This window comes from Tachypleus tridentatus, chromosome 8 (assembly GCF_004210375.1).
Source record: "Tachypleus tridentatus isolate NWPU-2018 chromosome 8, ASM421037v1, whole genome shotgun sequence".
NCBI lineage: Eukaryota > Metazoa > Arthropoda > Merostomata > Xiphosura > Limulidae > Tachypleus > Tachypleus tridentatus.
In genome coordinates this window covers 144,500,839-144,522,140 of record NC_134832.1, presented here as the reverse complement: position 1 = coordinate 144,522,140, position 21,302 = coordinate 144,500,839, and the positions used below count along the sequence as shown (strand labels likewise).

The 21,302-nt window shown below is 34.5% G+C and overlaps 1 protein-coding gene across 13 annotated transcripts in view; it reads right to left on the bottom strand.

The window, feature by feature from the left end:
- LOC143223674 (uncharacterized) overlaps nucleotides 1-21,302 on the bottom strand; it is a 47,323-nt gene that overhangs the window by 3,259 nt on the left and 22,762 nt on the right. For 4 of the 13 annotated variants that reach the window (XR_013013038.1, XR_013013036.1, XR_013013037.1 and 1 more), the window contains exon 6: nucleotides 20,806-21,293. Coding sequence is in view for 3 of the 13 variants with exons in the window: in XM_076451939.1 (XP_076308054.1) it covers nucleotides 17,924-18,114; nucleotides 20,715-21,279 (756 nt within the window). In the remaining 10 variants the exon portion in view is untranslated. Of the gene's footprint in view, nucleotides 1-15,894; nucleotides 19,931-19,973; nucleotides 21,294-21,302 lie in introns of those variants that run through there. The other 9 variants (XR_013013030.1, XR_013013032.1, XR_013013031.1 and 6 more) reach the window with 9 other exon arrangements.

Below are 21,302 nucleotides of genomic sequence, written 5' to 3'. Positions count from 1 at the left end.
CACGTGTATGATCTTCAAGCCTATTAACTATCTACAAATGGATAAAAACTACAGTTACTATTCTTGGTAACTTGTGTTCTGAATGTCGCATGGTATGTTTGGTAATAACAATTACTGAGGCTAATGTGCATAACTTGGTGCATGTGTCCTACACTAATGTACATAACTTGGTATATGTCTCCTACGCTAATGTGTATAACTTGGCCCATGTATCCTACACTAATGTGTATAACTTGGTCCATGTATCCTACACTAATGTGTTTAACTTGGTCCATGTATCCTACACTAATGTGTTTAACTTGGTCCATGTGTTCTACACTAATGTGTATAACTTGGTCCATGTATCCTACACTAATGTGTTTAACTTGGTCCATGTGTTCTACACTAATGTGTTTAACTTGGTACATGTATCCTACACTAATGTGTATACCTTGATCTATGTATCCTACACTAATGTGTATAACTTGGTACATGTATCCTACACTAATGTGTATAACTTGGTACATGTATCCTACACTAATGTGTATAACTTGGTACATGTATCCTACACTAATGTGTATAACTTGGTACATGTATCCTACACTAATGTGTATACCTTGATCTATGTATCCTACACTAATGTGTATAACTTGGTCCATGTATCCTACACTAATGTGTATACCTTGATCCATGTATCCTACACTAATGTGTATACCTTGATCCATGTATCCTACACTACTGTGTATAACTTGGTCCATGTGTTCTACACTAATGTGTTTAACTTGGTCCATGTATCCTACACTAATGTGTATAACTTGGTACATGTATCCTACACTAATGTGTTTAACTTGGTCCATGTATCCTACACTAATGAGTATACCTTGATCTATGTATCCTACACTAATGTGTATAACTTGGTCCATGTATCCTACACTAATGTGTATACCTTGATCCATGTATCCTACACTAATGTGTATACCTTGATCCATGTATCCTACACTAATGTGTATAACTTGGTCCATGTGTTCTACACTAATGTGTATACCTTGATCCATGTATCCTACACTAATGTGTATAACTTGGTCCATGTATCCTACACTAATGTGTATAACTTGGTCCATGTATCCTACACTAATGTGTATAACTTGGTCCATGTGTTCTACACTAATGTGTATACCTTGATCCATGTATCCTACACTAATGTGTATAACTTGGTACATGTATCCTACACTAATGTGTTTAACTTGGTCCATGTATCCTACACTAATGTGTATACCTTGATCTATGTATCCTACACTAATGTGTATAACTTGGTCCATGTATCCTACACTAATGTGTATACCTTGATCCATGTATCCTACACTAATGTGTATACCTTGATCCATGTATCCTACACTAATGTGTATACCTTGATCCATGTATCCTACACTAATGTGTATAACTTGGTCCATGTGTTCTACACTAATGTGTATACCTTGATCCATGTATCCTACACTAATGCGTATAACTTGGTCCATGTATCCTACACTAATGTGTATACCTTGATCCATGTATCCTACACTAATGTGTATAACTTGGTACATGTATCCTACACTAATGTGTTTAACTTGGTCCATGTATCCTACACTAATGTGTATACCTTGATCTATGTATCCTACACTAATGTGTATAACTTGGTCCATGTATCCTACACTAATGTGTATACCTTGATCCATGTATCCTACACTAATGTGTATACCTTGATCCATGTATCCTACACTAATGTGTATAACTTGGTCCATGTGTTCTACACTAATGTGTATACCTTGATCCATGTATCCTACACTAATGTGTATAACTTGGTCCATGTATCCTACACTAATGTGTATACCTTGATCCATGTATCCTACACTAATGTGTATAACTTGGTACATGTATCCTACACTAATGTGTTTAACTTGGTCCATGTATCCTACACTAATGTGTATACCTTGATCTATGTATCCTACACTAATGTGTATAACTTGGTCCATGTATCCTACACTAATGTGTATACCTTGATCCATGTATCCTACACTAATGTGTATAACTTGATCCATGTATCCTACACTAATGTGTATAACTTGGTACATGTATCCTACACTAATGTGTATAACTTGGTCCATGTATCCTACACTAATGTGTATACCTTGGTCCATGTGTTATACACTTTACTTCAATTTAAAGCATTTGAGAATAAAAGTTTTCAATTCATTTTCATTTTTTTCTGTTAATGTTCCACGTGCCACGTGGAATATATTTAAAACATATATCAGTTATTTGAGGTTGTACATAAAACCTGATTCATTCTACCAGCTTAACTAACGTTATTTTGGATCATTTCTGAAGGGCAAGGGTTTGTCATTGTTGCTTGATCTTGTATATTCAACTCGTTATGTCTTTAAAAATGTTATTTGTTTGAGGCCGTATACTAACCTTAATTCTTTTAAGGCCTCAGATGGATTATACAGTAACGTATCATATGTATGTTACTGTATGTTGGAATAAAATACCCCACCAGCAGCTCATACGTTTATAAAACATTTCCAGTAGCTGTCCAGTAATGACATGGAATTGGTTGGTAATGCCCGAATAATACGTAACATAAGTGTAGTAATAACGTAACTTCGTAACATTGTGTCAGAACATAGTCAGAATGTAACTTTACAATATATAGTACTATTGAGTAGCAATAACATAAGAATATTAGATTGCATACGAAGAGCAAAAGAAAGGTGAAGATGGTTGGATGAAACAAAAAGTGGACAATGACTGTTTTTAACAATAGCTGTACTAAAGTTGTACAGTGAGGAACTTTATGAAGATTACAAAATTGTTCTATGAGAGAAAAGGAATTAATTAGGTCCAGCAAATGTTGTTGATTTCATTTTAATTGTTACAATTGTAATAATTATTCAAACATTTAAAAATTTATAAATATTAATAAGCAGGTACCCAGATTAATTAGTTTGCTAAAGCTGCTGAATTACAAAAAAATATTTATATAACTTAATAATATATCTCAGAAATGTTTGTTTTATTTTTAAGTAGTATAAACTAAACACGATCTACCACAGGATTTTTACCTCTTACAGTGGAGTCACCCAGAATTTAATAATGTCTCCACATATAAATAATTAAAAAATTTAAAATTCCATTGTTCATAAATATGTATAACATGGTGCTAGTGATAGTACGATAAGTGTTTGTGTACCACTTACATATTGGTTTTGTTTGTGTGCCTATGTGCTTTACTATGTAATTTTGGTTAATTTCAAAATTTCTTATATATATATTCTCATTATAACCATAAAATACTCAAACCATAAACCAAAACACATTAACATAAATGTTTTTTTTTTTGCTTAAATACGCTGCACATTTTTATTAAAAAAGGGATCTTAAGATATAAGATACAACGTGGAATTATTGTACACTAGGATCCCTTTTTTCTTAAGAAATGTGCATCGTATTTTAAAAGATTTCATGCTTATGTGTTTTGCTTTATGGTTTGAATATTTTAGGGTTATAATACAATTAATCAGAGGTTGGGATTTACTGTTTGTAACGCAGTCCTTCCTCGTGATTTTGTTTATTCATTTAGATATAAATTATTTAATTTCACTATATATATATAGCATTGTTGTTATTGGCTCACGTTGCCAACTTATTGTCATAACGGATAATGCCTGTGGTAATAGCATCCAAATGCATTGGGGATTTCCCATCTATCTTTGATTTTCCATGACGTCTGACTAGACTGACATTGGTATTCGGATTTTGTCTCATTGATGAGATATTACCAACGCATTCGGGTGTTTTATAATAGGCGTTATAAATTATGATAATACGTTGAAAACCTGGACCAATAGTGGTAAGGAGATATTTAATTCATTATTGCTTTATACTGCTGATTTAATTGCCTATTAACAATAAATGTAATCTATAGTTTGTAAGCTATTTATATATAGATATTGTGAAACAATGCCAAAAGTCAATTTCTTAATCTGAGGCCAAACATCGGGTGTAAAAAATCTACGCCTCTGTCCACAGGGCAAGCCAGTTCCAAGTAAGAAAAAATAGTAATGATATTGTTATAACTCGTTCTATCGTTGATTGTTTGTTTGTTTTTAATTTCGCACAAAGCTACTCGAGGGCTATCTGTGCTAGCCGTCCCTAATTTAGCAGTGTAAGACTAGAGGGAAGGCAGCTAGTCATCACCGCCCATCGCCAACTCTTGGGCTACTCTTTACCAATGAATAGTGGGATTGACCGTAACATTATAACACCCCCACGGTTGAAAGGGCGAGCATGTTTGGTGTGACGGGGATTCGAACCCACGACCCTAAGATTATGAGTCAAGTGCCTTAACCACCTAGCCATGCCAGGTCTTGCAGTTACGTGTTCCTTTATATTGGTTTAATTTTGGTTTTAGTTGTTGTATAAGTAGGGCTTCTTTGATTTTGCATTTGTTTATATTTGTTTCCCTACTTAGTATCTGCGTTTATCCTCTGATATAATATCCATTAGACTTATTGTTTTTGTGCATCTTACTTATTTATTCTGAAGGAAATCAATGAATCTGAAAATATCATAGATAGTAGGTAGGAAGAAGAAAATTTGGTGCCTTGGCTGTGAATACTGTTTTTATAGGGGATTGTTTTGTTTGAATGAGCATATGCCTGTACTCTTCTGATCTCAAGTGTTTGAGCTAATACTCTGAACCTGACAAAAATAGAATTTTTCACAAGTATGGGGACTTATGATGCGGAAGAAGAGGCGAGTGCTGAGGAGAGGTGGTTATCATAAAGAATTTTGATTAAGATGTTAGCATTCAGGGTCACATACCTAAGTTATAATGGTTTTCAAACGAAATCCAAGACTCGTGATTATTATTATTAAGAATGACAAGGTTTAGGGCAAATCTGTTCCTGATCATTGAATTTGCTACAATGATGCAAAGGTCCATAATGGTCATCTCACTGTAGCCATGGATCCAAGTATAAATAACTGGCATTAGATAGTGTGTTCATAATGGCCAAACAATTGTCTCATCTTTTGAGGTTTTTATGTTGAGATCGATACCATCCACATTTGGAAGACAGTTAAGATGCTGTTGTTGTCATTCACTGACAGAAGTTGTTTTGCCATCTGGCAAGAAAATGGGCACGAGTTGGTGATATATGAGGCAGTGAAGAGCTTCCCTATGATGGGGGGTACATTACTGGAGCAAACTAAAGTCATTGAGTGACCTGGCGTCATGCAGATCCAATAGGAATGTTTCCTTCAGTAAATCGGCGTTCTGTGACTCAAGAATTTGACATCAAATTCGTTCTAGTACGTTTCTCAGCACCAATGTATTATTGTGCATCACCAGCATATAAGATGTTTAAGTCTAACATGAATGAAGTTCTGTATTTGAGAGAGCCTTGCATAAAAACTACCGATAAATGTAGTATAGATAAAGCAGATATCTTCCCTCATGTTTAAGAGCATTAGAAAAGAAATCCTAAACCATTATTTAAGTTTATGCAACATCTAAACCTAAGACTGTAGTTTAATCCCCATACAGTATACCATCTAACTTAGGTGCTGTTACGGAAAAGGAATACGATGATAACCAAACTTTGCTAACATACAGACCGAACTGTCTATCAGCCCAAGACTTGAAGAAGGTGATTCATCAAGATTTTGAGTACCTTCATTAGTAATTTTCACCAGTTGTATAAGAAACAGACACTGAGATGGCATTTGCAGGCTATAAAAACACCGTTGTTGCAAATTAAAGGGATCATCTCGTTAGATGATGAAGCATTACTTGTAGTTGAGAGATATCCTAATAGATATAGTTGCTAAAGTGATAACATTTGAAGTCGTAACTTCAAACGGGTCATTAAAAAAACTTAATAAACGTTCACAACGGCAGTGAAACCGATCGTACCAAACATAGACCATGATGTTCAAGTGGGTACCTCTTGTCCAACACATATTTTGCTAAGGGCATATCAAAAGCCAATATATCCTGGTGCTACAGCATAACACTTTCTTTCTATGGTTATGGTTATGACGTGCCTAATGCCAATGATGCCTTGGCGCAGACATTGATACAGAAAGGATCACTTGAGAGTAATTTTCCATAGCCCATCAGGTAGCAAGACTGGCAAATTCATCAGTTTTGATTAACTACATGTCAAGTGCAGGAGGGCTTGCAATGTTTAGTAATCGATATTACTTTACCATTAACTCAAGAAACAGAATAAATATTTGTGGCAAAGGTTGTGTTAGTCAATTCTCAGGTGAACTTGCTGCGTGTCTCTAAAGATACACAAATGAAAGACAGAGTTCCCAGTTGATACAAAATTGTTTGTTTGTACTTGAGCACAAAATGTGCCCACTACAAGTATCAAGACCCAGTTTTTATCAGGTTAATATAGGAACTGCAAGAAAATGGGAAATACCAACGTGTTTTCCACAACAACAACCACATGTGTAGAATTTTCTTGATTTATTGCATCCACCAGTTAAATACGATTGTCTATAGTTGTGTAAAACATAAGTAGGAAATGAGAGCAAATCTAGGAAACAAATTAAGAAAATTCTATTTAAGTAGTGCATATGTTGAATGTTGTTGGAGAGCGATTAAACAAATAAAGTACAACAAACAGTTGTTATGAAAAACATAAATAATTAAGGAAATCCAACATATGTGCTACTTTCTTAATTTATTATGTTTCCCGTAAAAAAAAACTGCACGTGCTGGATTTTCTTATTTTACTGGGTTTAATAACAATGACCATACGTGTTGCGTTTTATTAATGCATCACTTTGCTACAAGTACCATATGTGTTGCAATATATTATCATATTTCCAGAAACAACTAATACATGTACTGTTTTTCTTTATTATGTTTCCAAAATAACCACCACTTCATGTGCTGGACAACCACGTCCTAATGTGTTGAATTTGCTTAATTTATTATATTCCAACAACATCCACTACTTGTGCAGGATATTTTAATTTGTTTACACAGGCTATGATGGTTTTATTTTCTTGGAATTTTTATATGTTCTACAGTAATTCCTGTACGCTAAATCCAAAAATATATCCCTTTTTCTCTATCACGTAGAGATTTTTCACAAAATGTTCTGTGTACTTTTACATAAGCGAATTACTTTCATTGAAATTTGGTCACATTTTGTTTTGCTTAAAATGTCGACAACCTCTATCTATATATATTCCTAGACCAATCGCAACGTAAGAGTCTTATTCATTGTTTTATAACCCACAAGAGACAAATACTAGTATATAAACAGTTAACAGGCCATATGATGTGTGATTTCTGGAAAGTATTTGTTTGTTCGTGCACTTTAACATCACTTTTTATTTTTAATATTATATACTTATTTATCGCTATGGCAACAAGATGTAATGTATAAGGTCATCCCATAAGTAATGTCCGAAAATTTAATAGAGAAAGTGCATCATCATTTCTGTCTTTGCAGATGGCTTTAATGACTAAAATACGTAGTAGGACGTGTATAAAAATGTTCAGACAAATAAAAGAAATTAATCTAACTCCACGTTTTCAGATCATTAATTAAATAAACTCTTATGAAGATAGATGTGTCTGAGGAGCACATATCATGCATTATGAGTTTAAAAAAGGCAATAGTGCAGCAGAAACTACACGAAACATTCAAGGTGTTTATGGTGCGGAGTCTCTTAATAAAAGAAAGTGTCGAAAGTGGTGTCAGAAGTTCAAATCAGGTGACTACAGTTTAAGTGATGCACCACGTTCAGATCGTCTTGTTGAGTTTAATGATGACTTGCTGCTGGCTGCACTTGATGACGATTGTGCTCTAACAGTTGAAGAACTTGCACAGAAGCTTAATTCAACACATTTAAACAGTTCATCATCATCTACAACAGTTTGGAAAGGTGCCAAAAACTTGGAAAATTGGTCCCTCATGATTTGGCAGAAGCTAACCTTAGAGCAAGAATAGATATTTGCATTTCTCTGCACTCTCGTGAACGTAACTTACCGTTTTTGGGCAGGTTAGTGACTGGAGATGAAAAATGTTATGCGACGCATACAATGGCTCAGTGCAGGTAAACTGGCTAAAGCCCAGCCCAAAATGGACCTCCAGCCTAGGAAAGTCTTGTTAAGCATTTGGTGGGATATTGTTGGTGTGATCCACTTTGAGTTGCTGCCACTCAATGTAACGATTACATCAAACTTCTGTTGGCAACAGTTAGAGCGCTTGAATGTTGCACTGAAAGAAAAAGAGGCCTGCTTTGATCAATTATAAAGGTGTTGTGTTACACCAGGATAATGCACGGTCCCATACAGCAAGGATCACATCTGCGAAGACTGAAGAGCTAGAAAGGGAAAAACTTTCACATCCTCCTTATTATCCAGACTTCTCCCCATCTGATTATCATCTATTACGAAGTTTACAGAACTATCTTGATGGAAAAGACCTATGAAATCAGGAAGATGTCAAAACTAACCTCTCTACATTCTTTTCCTCCAAACCCCAAGAATTTTATAGAAGTGGCATTCAGAAGCTTGTGAATCGTTGGCAGAAAGTAATTTAAAATAATGGAACATACATTAATGATTGAATAACATTAAAAGCGTTTGAAATCCTTTCTGAACCTAAAACCGGACATTATTTAAGGGATGACCTGATAAGTGACTCAAACATATTCTGTTAAATTTGTTGTAAAGAAACAAAATCAAAACATTCTAGAATTCGTTACAAAAAGCGTATTTCATGTATTTTGGGATAAAACTTGTGGACCAAGACAAATCATAGTCTTTGCACAAAGTCTGCAGCCCAGCATGGACAGGAGGTTAGGGCGTTCGACTCGTAATCCGATGGTCGCGGATTTGAATCCCCGTCACACCAAACATACTCGCCCTTTCAGCCGTGGGGCATTATAATGTGATGGTCAATCTCATAATTCATTGGTAAAAGAGTAGTCCAAGAATCAGCGGTGGGTAGTTATGACTAGCTGTCTTCCATCTAGTTTTACACAACTAAATTAGGGATGGCTAGCGCAGGTAGCCCTCGTGTAGCTTTGCGCGAAATTCAAAATCAAACAAACAAAGTTTGCACCAGTGATGTCAAACAGTTGAGACAATGAACTAAAGTAAAGAGAAGTCTTTGTCTTTTGAAATTTCAGTGGTCTGGCGTGAGCCTAGAAACCACGTAGATGACTGCAATTGTTCCTTGTGTAAGATGAAATACCTTATACCTTAACGTAAATAAAAGGAAAGTTGTTAGCCAAATCTTCAACTTGCTATAAAATCTGTTGCTCATGGACATGATGTACCTTTATCCACTCTACCAGAAACTCTTGATACAGTTTCATCTGAATGTGAAACTAATGTCAATAGGAATGATGAACAGATTGTTTTCAAAATGAAACGTCTGGTGAAACCCACTTTTCACACAAAGTGAACTTGGTGATTTGAGCCTTCCAAAGGATTCTTCACAGATTCTGAGGAGCAGAATTCGGGCTAAAAACTTACTTTCCTTAAGGATATGTTTTTTACTGGTACAAAAATAATTAGAAAGATTTTATAACATTTTTCACAAGAAGTTTCACTGGTTTATTGCTGAATTAATATCACTACAAGAAGCTACAGTCTATGAACCTAGTGAGTGGCAGTTGTTCTCTGATTTATCCAAAAGTCTAAAAGGTGTTCTCCTTCGCAATAATAACCTATATGCATTTGTTCCTTTTGCTCATTTGATTTACTTAAAGGAAACATGAAAATCTCGATCTTCTTAATAGGGTTAAATACAAAGAACATGGTTGGCTACTTTGTGTAGACCTAAAAGTTATAGAAAGTTTGTGTTTTTTGTGTGAATGGGGCAGTAGAACACGAAATCAGCACTGAATAAAAAAGCAATGATCATGTAGAGTCAGTCTGATACCAAAATTGAAGAACACTGAACGTGAAATTTTGGTTGCCACAAAGAAAGTCCTGTTACCTTCACGTAAAACTGGGATTGTTAAAGCAGTTTGTAAAGGCATTAGACAAAGATAACGGCTGCTTAAAGTACTTATGTGGACAATTTCCAATTCTTTCCGAAGCTAAGTGTGAAGAAGGAATTTTTGATGGGCCTCAGACAAGGAAATTGACTTACAATAAACAGTTCAAATGGTCAACGAGAAAAGTTGAAAGAAAAGCATTGATTACCTTTAGAGGTCAACACATTTTAAGGAAACAACAGGAACCCAAATTACGAGAATACTATCAATAATATGTTGGATAAATTCAAAGAGTTAAGTTGTAATATGAGCTTAAACACTCCCTTTCTTACAGTCCCATATGAAATATTTTCCTGAAAGTCTCGGTGCCGTCAGCGAAGAACAAGGGAAAAGGTTTCATCAATACATTGGGGAAATGGAGAGAATATTTGTTGATTTCTAATTTCACACAAAGCTACTAGAGGGCTATATGTGTGAGCCGTCCCTAATTAGCAGTGTTAGATTAGACGGAAGGCAGCTAGTCATCACCACCCACCACCAACTCTTGGGCTACTCTTTTACCAACGAATAGCGAGATTGGCCGTCACATTATAACGCCCTCACCTCTGAAAGGGTGAGCATATTTGTTGCAAAAGGATTCGTACTCGCGACCCTCGGATTAAGAGTCAAGCGCATTAACCACTTGGCCATGGAGAGGAGGTATCAGTGAAGGTGAAACATCAACATAACAGCTAATTACTGCTGATCCGGTGGACTCAGCAGATAGTCCGATGTGGCTTTGCTATAAGAAAACACACACACGCATACATACTGCTGATCATTGAAACAAGATGCTCTAAATGCAATACATTAAAAAACCACCACCACAACACGTACTTTTGAGGCTAAAAGACGTAGATTTCACGTACACACGAATCAGGGTGAATGAGCAAACATATTCTTTTCACATCAATGTTCTTCCCTTTTTTCAGTTTGTGCTTTTATTAACAAACGTAATATAAAATATTCATTGTGGTAAATGAAATAATAATTTGGTCGAAGTGACAGTTTTTTCTTGGCGATTTCTTAAAAGTCTTACGTGATAAAAACAAATGAATATTTTTAGAAATCTACGTAGCTGAATTTACGGTTGTTTTTTTGTTTTTTGGAATTTCGCACAAAGCTACTCGAGGGCTATCTGTGCTAGCCGTCCCTAATTTAGTAGTGTAAGACTAGAGGGAAGGCAGCTAGTCATCACCACCCACCGCCAACTCTTGGGCTACTCTTTTACCAACGAATAGTGGGATTGACCGTCACATTATAACGCCCCCACGGTTGAAAGGGCGAGCATGTTTGGCGCAACGGAGATGCGAACCCGCGACCCTCAGATTACGAGTCGCACGCCTTAACACGCTTGGCCATGCCGGGCCCCAACGTAAAGTTAAACATTGCCTTCAAACAAAAATTCTATACGACAGTGTATGTAAGTCAAGTTTCCCATAAAAATAGTATTTTTCTAGCTGCAGCAAACTTGTACACCCAAACACACCTGTAGCTGTAACTAGTTAAGTATTTGTAATAACAAATACATTTACTTTTCTCTACAGTTGATATTAGTTAAACATATAAAGTTGAGTGTGTTAAATTTGAAATATTTTGAATATGCAACTCAAAAAATTACTTGCGATCAGTACTGATGGAAAGTCATGGTGTAACAGAATGCACTAGAGCTAAATTTTATACTTCTGTGTAATTTCCTATATAATATACGGTTACCCAAAACTGATCGTTTTTGGGGACATGTAAAGATCATAAAGATGCACTGAGATCCAGAATTTAAAATGTCTAAGATTGGGATATCCCTTGCATTTACTGGAATTAAAAATTAAGGAATATGGTTCAACATGTGGCATCCAGACTGTCAGGAAAGCAAGCTGTAACAATTCACATATCAGTTGAGGTAAGCAAGGTGAGAATCCACAAATAAAGGGCAGTAGAAATAGTAGTCCTTGTACAAACACACAATCAAGAAGGATCTACATTACATCTGACACAAACCACATGCACCAAAGTTCCTTCCATGGTGTATTTATTCAATCTCACGTTCCTCAAGTAGCTGAAAACTAAAACACACATTTATGCTCTACCATACTAAGATGCACTGATCAAGTTATCAGATATATCCCCTATTGATTTTTATGCCATTAGAGTGTTGAAACAGGCAATAAAAATGGACATCTTTAGATACAAAATGGCTTAAATAATCCACAGGGGAAAAGTAAACTACACATATTAAAGCTTCATTGCAAGAGCCTTTTTTAATGGAAACTATGCTACTTTCAAGATTCACTGTCATTTGAAAGAACATAACTGGATGTTGCAACACTTGTTTGTTAAATATCTTAAGTTACAGCAAGCCAACTCTTCCTCTAGCTGATAATTAAGTATCTGTAATTACTGCAAATAAACATGTACACAACTGCCTGTAGCTGTTACTTACGTATTTGTAACCACAGTAAACAAACACTTGCCCAACCCAAAGGTACTACTAGATATTTGTTAAGCCAGCAAACAAATATGTACACAATTGCCTATAACTGCTACTAGCTGAGTATCTGTAATTACAGGAGTTCACTAAGTGGAGGGACTTCATGTGCTGTTTCCAGGAAGTCTGTTAGGATTTAGAGCAACTTAGTAAACTATAGCAAGAGAAACTGAATGAGGAAAGAAATTTTTTTTTTTGTTAGAACAACACGTTAAGCTATATGTAATACGAAATGCAAAAATAGTTCAAATATTAATAATCCCATGGCTGTCTTTCAAACACAACACTAATCGTACTAATCACAACTACTATGAATGGTTAAATTCTTCATTTGGCATGGTTTGTACTACCCTTCCAGGTTGATTAATATACTTTTTTTTTTTAGCAGGGTTAGTCCACTAAGTCTCAAACCAGTGAGTTCCACTGCCTGAAGGAGAGTTCTCCAAGTTGGTAGCATCAACAGTTTGTATTGGGGAACAAAAGTTCTCCTTATGTATCAGCAGAAATTCAGAGAATTTGCATAGGGAAGTACATTGGAATTGTGCATGGATTAAACAGGAATAATCTTATCTCCATTAGATCCTTCACAGAAATAATGTGCAGTGCATTACCACATATATGGACAGCAGAGGCTGTATTTTTGAATGATTGTATAGATACCTTTTTCTTTTTAAATAGAGTATGCCTTGTAAGTAAAAGTAAAGGAGTCCCATGCCAGGAAAAGGCAACTAATATACATACCACCAAAGCATACCTGTTGAAAACACCATTTAAACAACAGGCACTGAGTAGAACCATACAGTCTTAACACTTTTTGTGTTATTCAATACATATTTAATACATGTTTAAGAATAGAAAAGTATTTTCTCTATAACACAAAACTACCACTTGGTAGGTTCTTCTGTTTCCTATTTCAGTTTATAAATAAAGCATCTTCTTAAATCCGCGAAGAGAATTTGAGAAAGGTGATTGAAGGGAGACAAAACTCAGAGGCTGTGTTGTATGTAATGTAACAAAAGTGTCCGAGATCATCAATATCAAACCTGCAAGATTTCATCAAGAGATGCCAACTGGTACAGGCAAGAGAAGTCATGACATGGCAAACAAGATAAGAGGCAACATTAAAAAGACAAAAAATATCTACCACAGGAACATACAAAACTGGATGAGTTACTTAACCAATTCATTCAAATTAGAAGATAATCACTGATGAGTAGAAGAAACCCAAAGTAGGAAAAGCCAATTTAGAATACTTTCAAAATTGAGTTGTGTATTATACGTTATAAGAAAGATGACTAAACTCTGAACTGTTGTAGAGAGGAACAAAATATCTAAGAAGCTCTAGTCTTGGGAAGGAAGGAGAGATCTGGAATTCAAATTAATCTGTCTCTGTGTAAAATAATAAGCAATCAGCATGCTCTGCAGTAGAAGTAAATAATACATCCTTAGAGAAAGATGATATATGGAAGAGGTGGCCAAAGGTTTAAACAGTACATATACAGGTGCAATTTAGAAGAGGAACCAGACAATGAGAATGACTAACTAGAAACACCTTAAAATAGCCATAAAACAGAAAGAATAAGCTTTAAAAAGACTGAAAGTTGCCCATAAAGTTACTATATAGCCAGTACTTAAAGAATCAAAGTCACGATATAGCCAGTATTCAAATAGTACTCTCCAAAAGCCACACAGAAAAGGGAACAGACAAAGAATGTGGAAGAAGAAGTGGATAAATCAGCATTAATAAACCAATGCCCAAATGTAGAAAAAATAGGATATTGTGTAAAAAACCTGTCCATCTTGAAAGGAACCAGACAGAAGCCACTTGTAAAGATGAAGGTGTGGCATATCTTAGTGAAAGAAGGATGTCCATTCAAGGTAATACAGTTATCTGACACTAAGTTTATGAATACAGATTAAGAACTAAATGTTCTGGTGTAGATCTAAAAAAGTAGCTCTGGGGCAACAAAGCAGAAGTCCTGAAAATGATCACCATCATGTCAACTGACAGAAGAAATGACAGTGGAGTTTTCTGAGTGGAACATGACAGTGAAAGACCCCATTTAACTACCAACATCTTAAGAATGTTGACATGCAGACTACTGTTCCAGAGATAAAACACTAAAAAGAGTGATGGTATCCAGAATCACACCTGCCAAGCAAAGGTGGTCGTGAACAAGTGCAATTCTGTGTGAGGTGTAAGAAGAGGGATATGTAGATCAAGCTACCATGATAGCAAGAAGTAAAAAATATGGAGGGATAAAACAAGAGAAGTTGGTGGATCTCTGAACATATTTCAATGATCAGCCAGAGTCCATTGAAAGGGTTGGAAACAGCCACATTCAGAAAAATAAAGGACTCAAGAGAAGATGTATACAAAAAGAGATAAAGCTCCTCACATAGAAAGGGAAGAAACCAGAAGCTTTGTATTGTAGACAAAGAAGCACACTGAACTCATCTAAGAGGAATTGATAATGCCCACAAAAATTAATCAAATACTAAGTGAGACTTAAAAGTTTTACCTGGAAGCTCAAATGAGCAGACTTCTGATGAAGCAGAGAATTGTTTCCAAGATGGGATTAAGAGGAGCCAAAAATCCACAGTGGAAATTAAAACCCAACAAGTGCACACTCCATGCAAAAACCCTCAGAACATGGTTGAAAACAGAACCTTTAGCCCTGAAAGACAAAGAAATCCTGTGTGTGAGAGAGAGAACATTGTATGACCCAGGGGTTTTCTATAAAGTGATTACATTTGTGCATAGTGTAAGAGCCAAGCTTGCATAAGACCAAAAAACAAGGAGTTGGCTCCAGAAATAAATAATATATATCCAAACCCCTTGATGGCAAACCTGTTGGGATGAGTTACCTGTGGAAAAAAATTTGTTTGTACTAGACTGAATAGAGTATCAGCAGATCTGTTGTCCTGACTTACTGTGTTCTGTTGTGGAACATTGATGGTTTGGACTAGACTAAGTGAACTGTTAGTATGTCTTCTGTTATCTTGATTTTTATGTTAGTTGTACCACATTATTAGTGTTAACTAGACTAGGTGAATTATTAATAGATCTTCTTTAGTGCTTTGTTGTTTTAATTGTCAAACATTGTTGGTTTGGACGAGGCCAAATGAACTATTAGTTTTTTTGTTATTCTCAGTTGTTTTATTAGACATTGTTCATTTTGGACAATCGTAGTCAAACTACTAGCAGGTGTTTCTTTTTCCTAACTGTTATTTAATAGTGGAACTTTGTTAGTTTGGACTAGACTAGATGAACTATTACCCAATGTTAACTACTAGCAGATATTCAGTTATCCTTAGTTTATTGTGTTCATGGTGTAGTATTATTGATTTGAACTTGGCTAGTATAACCTTTAGCAGATGTTTATTGATTTGTATAGGGATAACAAATAGCATAATCATTCAGATATATTTTATACTGAGAACATTAGAGCAATTATTTGCAAACTTAATAGCTAAATACAAATAAAAATAGTAACAACTAAAGTTTAGGAAATTAACATCACTTTGATGTTTAATATTGGCACTTATAAAAAGCAATATACACAGACATACTTAATTTCCATAATGTATAAAACATGAACAAGGAGGAAAAACGTTTGTGTTAGAATTATAAGAATCAACACAATAATATTTTATGTGCTCTGTACATTCAGGATTCAAAACTTTGTGTCTCATTTTTCCAGCATATGTTTTAACAATGTATTACTTTCAATCTCTGGTTTGATTTTAAACAAGAACTAATCTATTTGAAAGTCCAAGCCTTAGATCCCATGCAGATTATAACTGCCGATGTTCTTGTCCATTACTGGGCTGCAGTTCTTTTTCCCCAGTGCTAAACACATCCATAATTTCCATTTCAATTACTAATAAGTTTTTTTTTTTTGGGGGAAATAAACTAAGAATTACCTGTAACACATATGAGTTCTATACACATTATAACCATGTAGTTTATCTGTATTCTGATTCTTCTTGAGTGTTTTAAGTTAACAAGCAATAAATATTTGCAATTTCTCCTTACAATAACCATATTTTTAAATTTTTTAATAAAATGATAATCAAACAAATTTGTATTTCTTAAACAGAATTTGCCTCATAGTAGAACCTGATCTGTAAACATCAGGTGACTTCAAGTTCTGAATGTCCTCAATATGTGAATCGTATCAATCCACAGTTCTTAATTCTCCTTGTGACTTATATGACTGTAGTAGAAGACACCAGAAGTCCAAAGGTAGATTTACTTTGTACTCACAATGTGAAAGCTAACACTGTTTTTAACTGAAAAAGTATGCCAGTAAGAGGTGTTTCTATAGAACTAAGAGCTCCTACCTCATGTATATGATGCAAAGTCTTATGCACTCCAGAAATCTTGAAGCAAAGATTACTTCAATCTATGATGTAATCATCATTAGACTACGGCCATCCACCAATAGGATAGCAAAACACGCTCAGTTCAAGTGAAACTCGTTAACACTGGTATTTAAACAAAAGCTCTTTCTTGATGAGACAAAAGAAACATATAGAAGTGAGCAGCTGTGAGTATCACTTACAGATTCAGGGTGGAGTGCACATGATATGCCCCTCTCTCATAATTTTATGACTTTGCACTCTTTTAAGTGTACCCTTTTTAACAATAAATAATTTTAATAAAATATTGTACTTCCTGCTTCTCACAGTTACAGGCCCAATAATTTTAGTCTTTTGACAGTAAATAATATGCAAAAATCAGTTGGCTCTTTTATGATTCTGCTTTGCTCTAGAGACCGAGTTATTTCATTAAATCTACTGAATAATTTTTATACCATACTTTATAAAAATGTCCCTTTGTAGAAATTTGTAAAAAACCTAAAAACACTTTAGACATAATACAGGAATATGGATTTAAACAAATATAAATTAGTTGGATGTAGGATAATATCCAATAAAAAAGTAATTTTCAAATAGCTACAGGTATGTGTTAATTTCAGACCATATATTGTTTTTCTATAAATGTAGGCAGGTAAACACATTTTTGCAATGAACAAAATTTTCAGTTTTACTCAACAACCAATTACTACAGGTAGTACTAACTTAACAACCAATTACTACAGGTAGTACTAACTTAACAACCAATTACTACAGGTAGTACTAACCTAACAACCAATTACTACAGGTAGTACTAACTTAGGTGGAATTGCACTATACATCCCACTGGAAGTCACTGAGACAAATTAAATTTCAGTTTAAATATACTCTTATTAATCCATTAGTGTCAGATTATAAAGCTAGTGTAATAAAAATAAAATTTGAACAGTAACTTAATGAAATTTAATCAATGAGGGAGTGCCTTCATGTCCAGTTCTATATGTTACATCTTTAGGCACTTATTCAGTTTCTGTGTCAGTGCTTCATCAAAGTTGACTCTGTTCTGTTTGTGCTAAATATTGCAAAATATAAAAAATATCCATTTCCATAAAAACGTAAGTGTAACCACCAGTCTAGAAGTTGAACTAATGTCCATCTTTGTTCAGGCTGAGATTCAGTATATTTCCTTTTCAGGTTTTTGGTCAAAAATGGAGAAACATCAAAAGCTGTTCAAAAGAAAGTTATCTGGGTACTTCTAATAGAATGGAAAAAACAACAGCAGCAAACAAACAAACAACTATTTATATGATCAGACAAAAAGACATCCTTTTGTAAAACCATCCAAATGCTACCCAAAGGGTAGTTTAGTAACAGTTCCTGCAAAATGCACTGTTGGGCCTGTGGCCCAATTATTTTACCATAATAATCTGTTAATATAATATAAGAAAAAATTCAGAACATTTTATAACTAACTAAAAAGCATCTTGACATACAACATATTAAGTTTTTCTTATCTCCCTGTTTTGTGGATATGAACATGTCAGGCAAACATGTTCTTAACAATACCTTGTATATTATACCATGTGTGACAGCTTTATTCTGTTTTTATTAGAAACCCAATTGTTATGAAAATTAGAAATTATTATGATGTTGAAAAATCATACAAAGAGTATACAAATCAGATGCAAACTGTGGGAGGAATTTTGTAGACACAGACAGATAGGCATTGGCCTTATATATAAGTCAATTTATTGAGTTCTACCGCAGTTAACTTGTATAAGTAAGTGGCAGGATAGATATCGTTTAGTGAAATTTGATAGTACGTTCAAAATATAATTACACAAAGTAGTCTGTAAAAATTTGGGATAAAAACTAGTTGATTATGAGTAAAAAAAAAGAAAAAGAAAAAAGGTTGGGTACCACTGGTGTAAGTAATGTGAAAAATGTGCCGGGGTTGACTGTATTTGTGCATGTAAGATCCCATATTAGGAACATCAACAGCTAGAGTCAAGATTAAATGTTAAGACAAAAACTAGACTCTGAACTACAAATGGTAAGGAATGTTTGAAATAATAAATACAAAAATTACATTAATTTTTTGTAAAATAACATATTTGAACAAAACAAAAACAGAATGAGCTTTTATTGAAATACTAATGCTCAAGGAGTTTACTAATGACTGCATGACAGACTGGTGGAGGGTCAGAGCCTACTGATGACTACATTGTTGACTGGTAGAGGGTCATAATCTGTTCATGACTACATCCTAGTGATGGAGGGTTTTAGCTTACTGGTAACTACATCATAGATTGGGACATTAAATGCTAATATATGTGGGAATAGGAGTTTTGTTCAGTGATTGAGGTATACATTAAACCTTCTTGACAGCTGCATGTGGTTACAGCTGGTTGTTTTATGGATAAATGAATTGTGTTTCTGAACTTCAAATCTCATGATCTGAGGATGGAGATGATTCTCAAAGGTAAATACCTTCTTTCAAGGTTTAAGATACATTAAAATACAAAACACCCAGACTTAACTCTGAAATACAGTTAGCAAAAAAAAACCACATGATGGCTGCTGGAGTTCACAACTAGAAATAAAATCAAGAATACAAATCCAACAACAGAAGTAGGCTGAACATTTACATCCTACTGAACTGTATAAAATCAAGAATACAAATCCAACAACAGAAGTAGGTTGAACCTACATTTATATCCTACTGAATTGTATAAAATCAAGAATACAAATCCAACAACAGAAGTAGGCTGAACCTACATTTATATCCTACTGAACTGTATAAAATCAAGAATACAAATCCAACAACAGAAGTAGGCTGAACATTTACATCCTACTGAACTGTATAAAATCAAGAATACAAATCCAACAACAGAAGTAGGCTGAACCTACATTTATATCCTACTGAATTGTATAAAATCAAGAATACAAATCCAACAACAGAAGTAGGCTGAACCTACATTTACATCCTACTGAATTGTATAAAATCAAGAATACAAATCCAACAACAGAAGTAGGCTGAACCTACATTTACATCCTACTGAACTGTATAAAATCAAGGCTGAACCTACATTTATATCCTACTGAATTGTATAAAATCCAACAACGAAAGTAGGCTTAACCTACATTTATATCATACTGAACTGTATAAAATCCAAAAATAGAAGTAGGCTGAACCTACCAATTTTTCCTACTGAATCATATAAAATCCAACAACAGAAGTAGGCTGAACCTACATTTATATCCCTAAATTGTATAAAGGATATTTAGATTTTAGGTTGACAGAATCAGTGGGTTTAACTCAACAAGAGACTAACTATTTCAGATGTAAATCTTCCTGTTTAGGTTTACAAACTATTTATGTGCCACACTCACAGATCTTGTCTCTCCTTTATGTGTGTCTTTTCATGTTTATTTTATCTAATATTACTTATAAATTCTTTGTCACATATTACAGAAATGTATACTTTTTCTCCATCATGTATTTTGCCCATGATCTGACTTAATATTTCTATGAATTTGCTGCTACACACCACACAACTGTATGATTTCTACATAATGTGAATACTCTCATGTTTCTTTAGGTAACATTTACTTACAAAATCCTTACCACACACAACACAACTGTATGGTTTCTCCCCAGTATGCGATATTTTATGTATTTTTAAATTACCATTTGTTACAAATTCTTTTCCACAGATTTCATAACTATATGGCTTCTCCCCAGTGTGTAATTTTTTGTGTGTTTTTAGGTTACAATTTATTCCAAATTCTTTCCCACAGGTTTCACAACTGTGTCGCTTCTCACCTGTATGAATTCTCTGATGTCTTCTCAGTTGACCACTTCTTCCAAACTGTTTACCGCACAACACACAACTGTAAGGTTTCTCACCAGTGTGTATCCTTTCATGTGTTGTTAACTGACTACTTCTTCCAAATTGTTTACCACACAATATACAGGTGTATGGTTTCTCTCCAGAGTGTATTCTCTCATGCATTTTTATGTAACTTCTACTTCCAAAATACTTACCACACACTACACAGCTGTATGGTTTTTCACCAGTATGTATAACATTATGCTTTTTCATGTTACTGTTTGTTATAAATTCCTTGCCACATGCTACACAACTGTATGGTTTCTCCCCAGTGTGTATCCTCTGATGTATTTTTAGGTTGAAACTTCTTACAAATTCTTTTCCACAGATTCCACAACTGTATGGTTTCTCCTCAGTATAAGGTATCACATACTGTTTGAGATTTTTTCCAAAAATATTACTAGTTTTGAGCAAATGAGATTTCCTGATTTCTGAATGAGAATCTTCTTGTATTAAACCATGACAACCATGAAAATGATTTCCATCACAACTTTTCATGTCAGTATTTACATCTAAAAAAT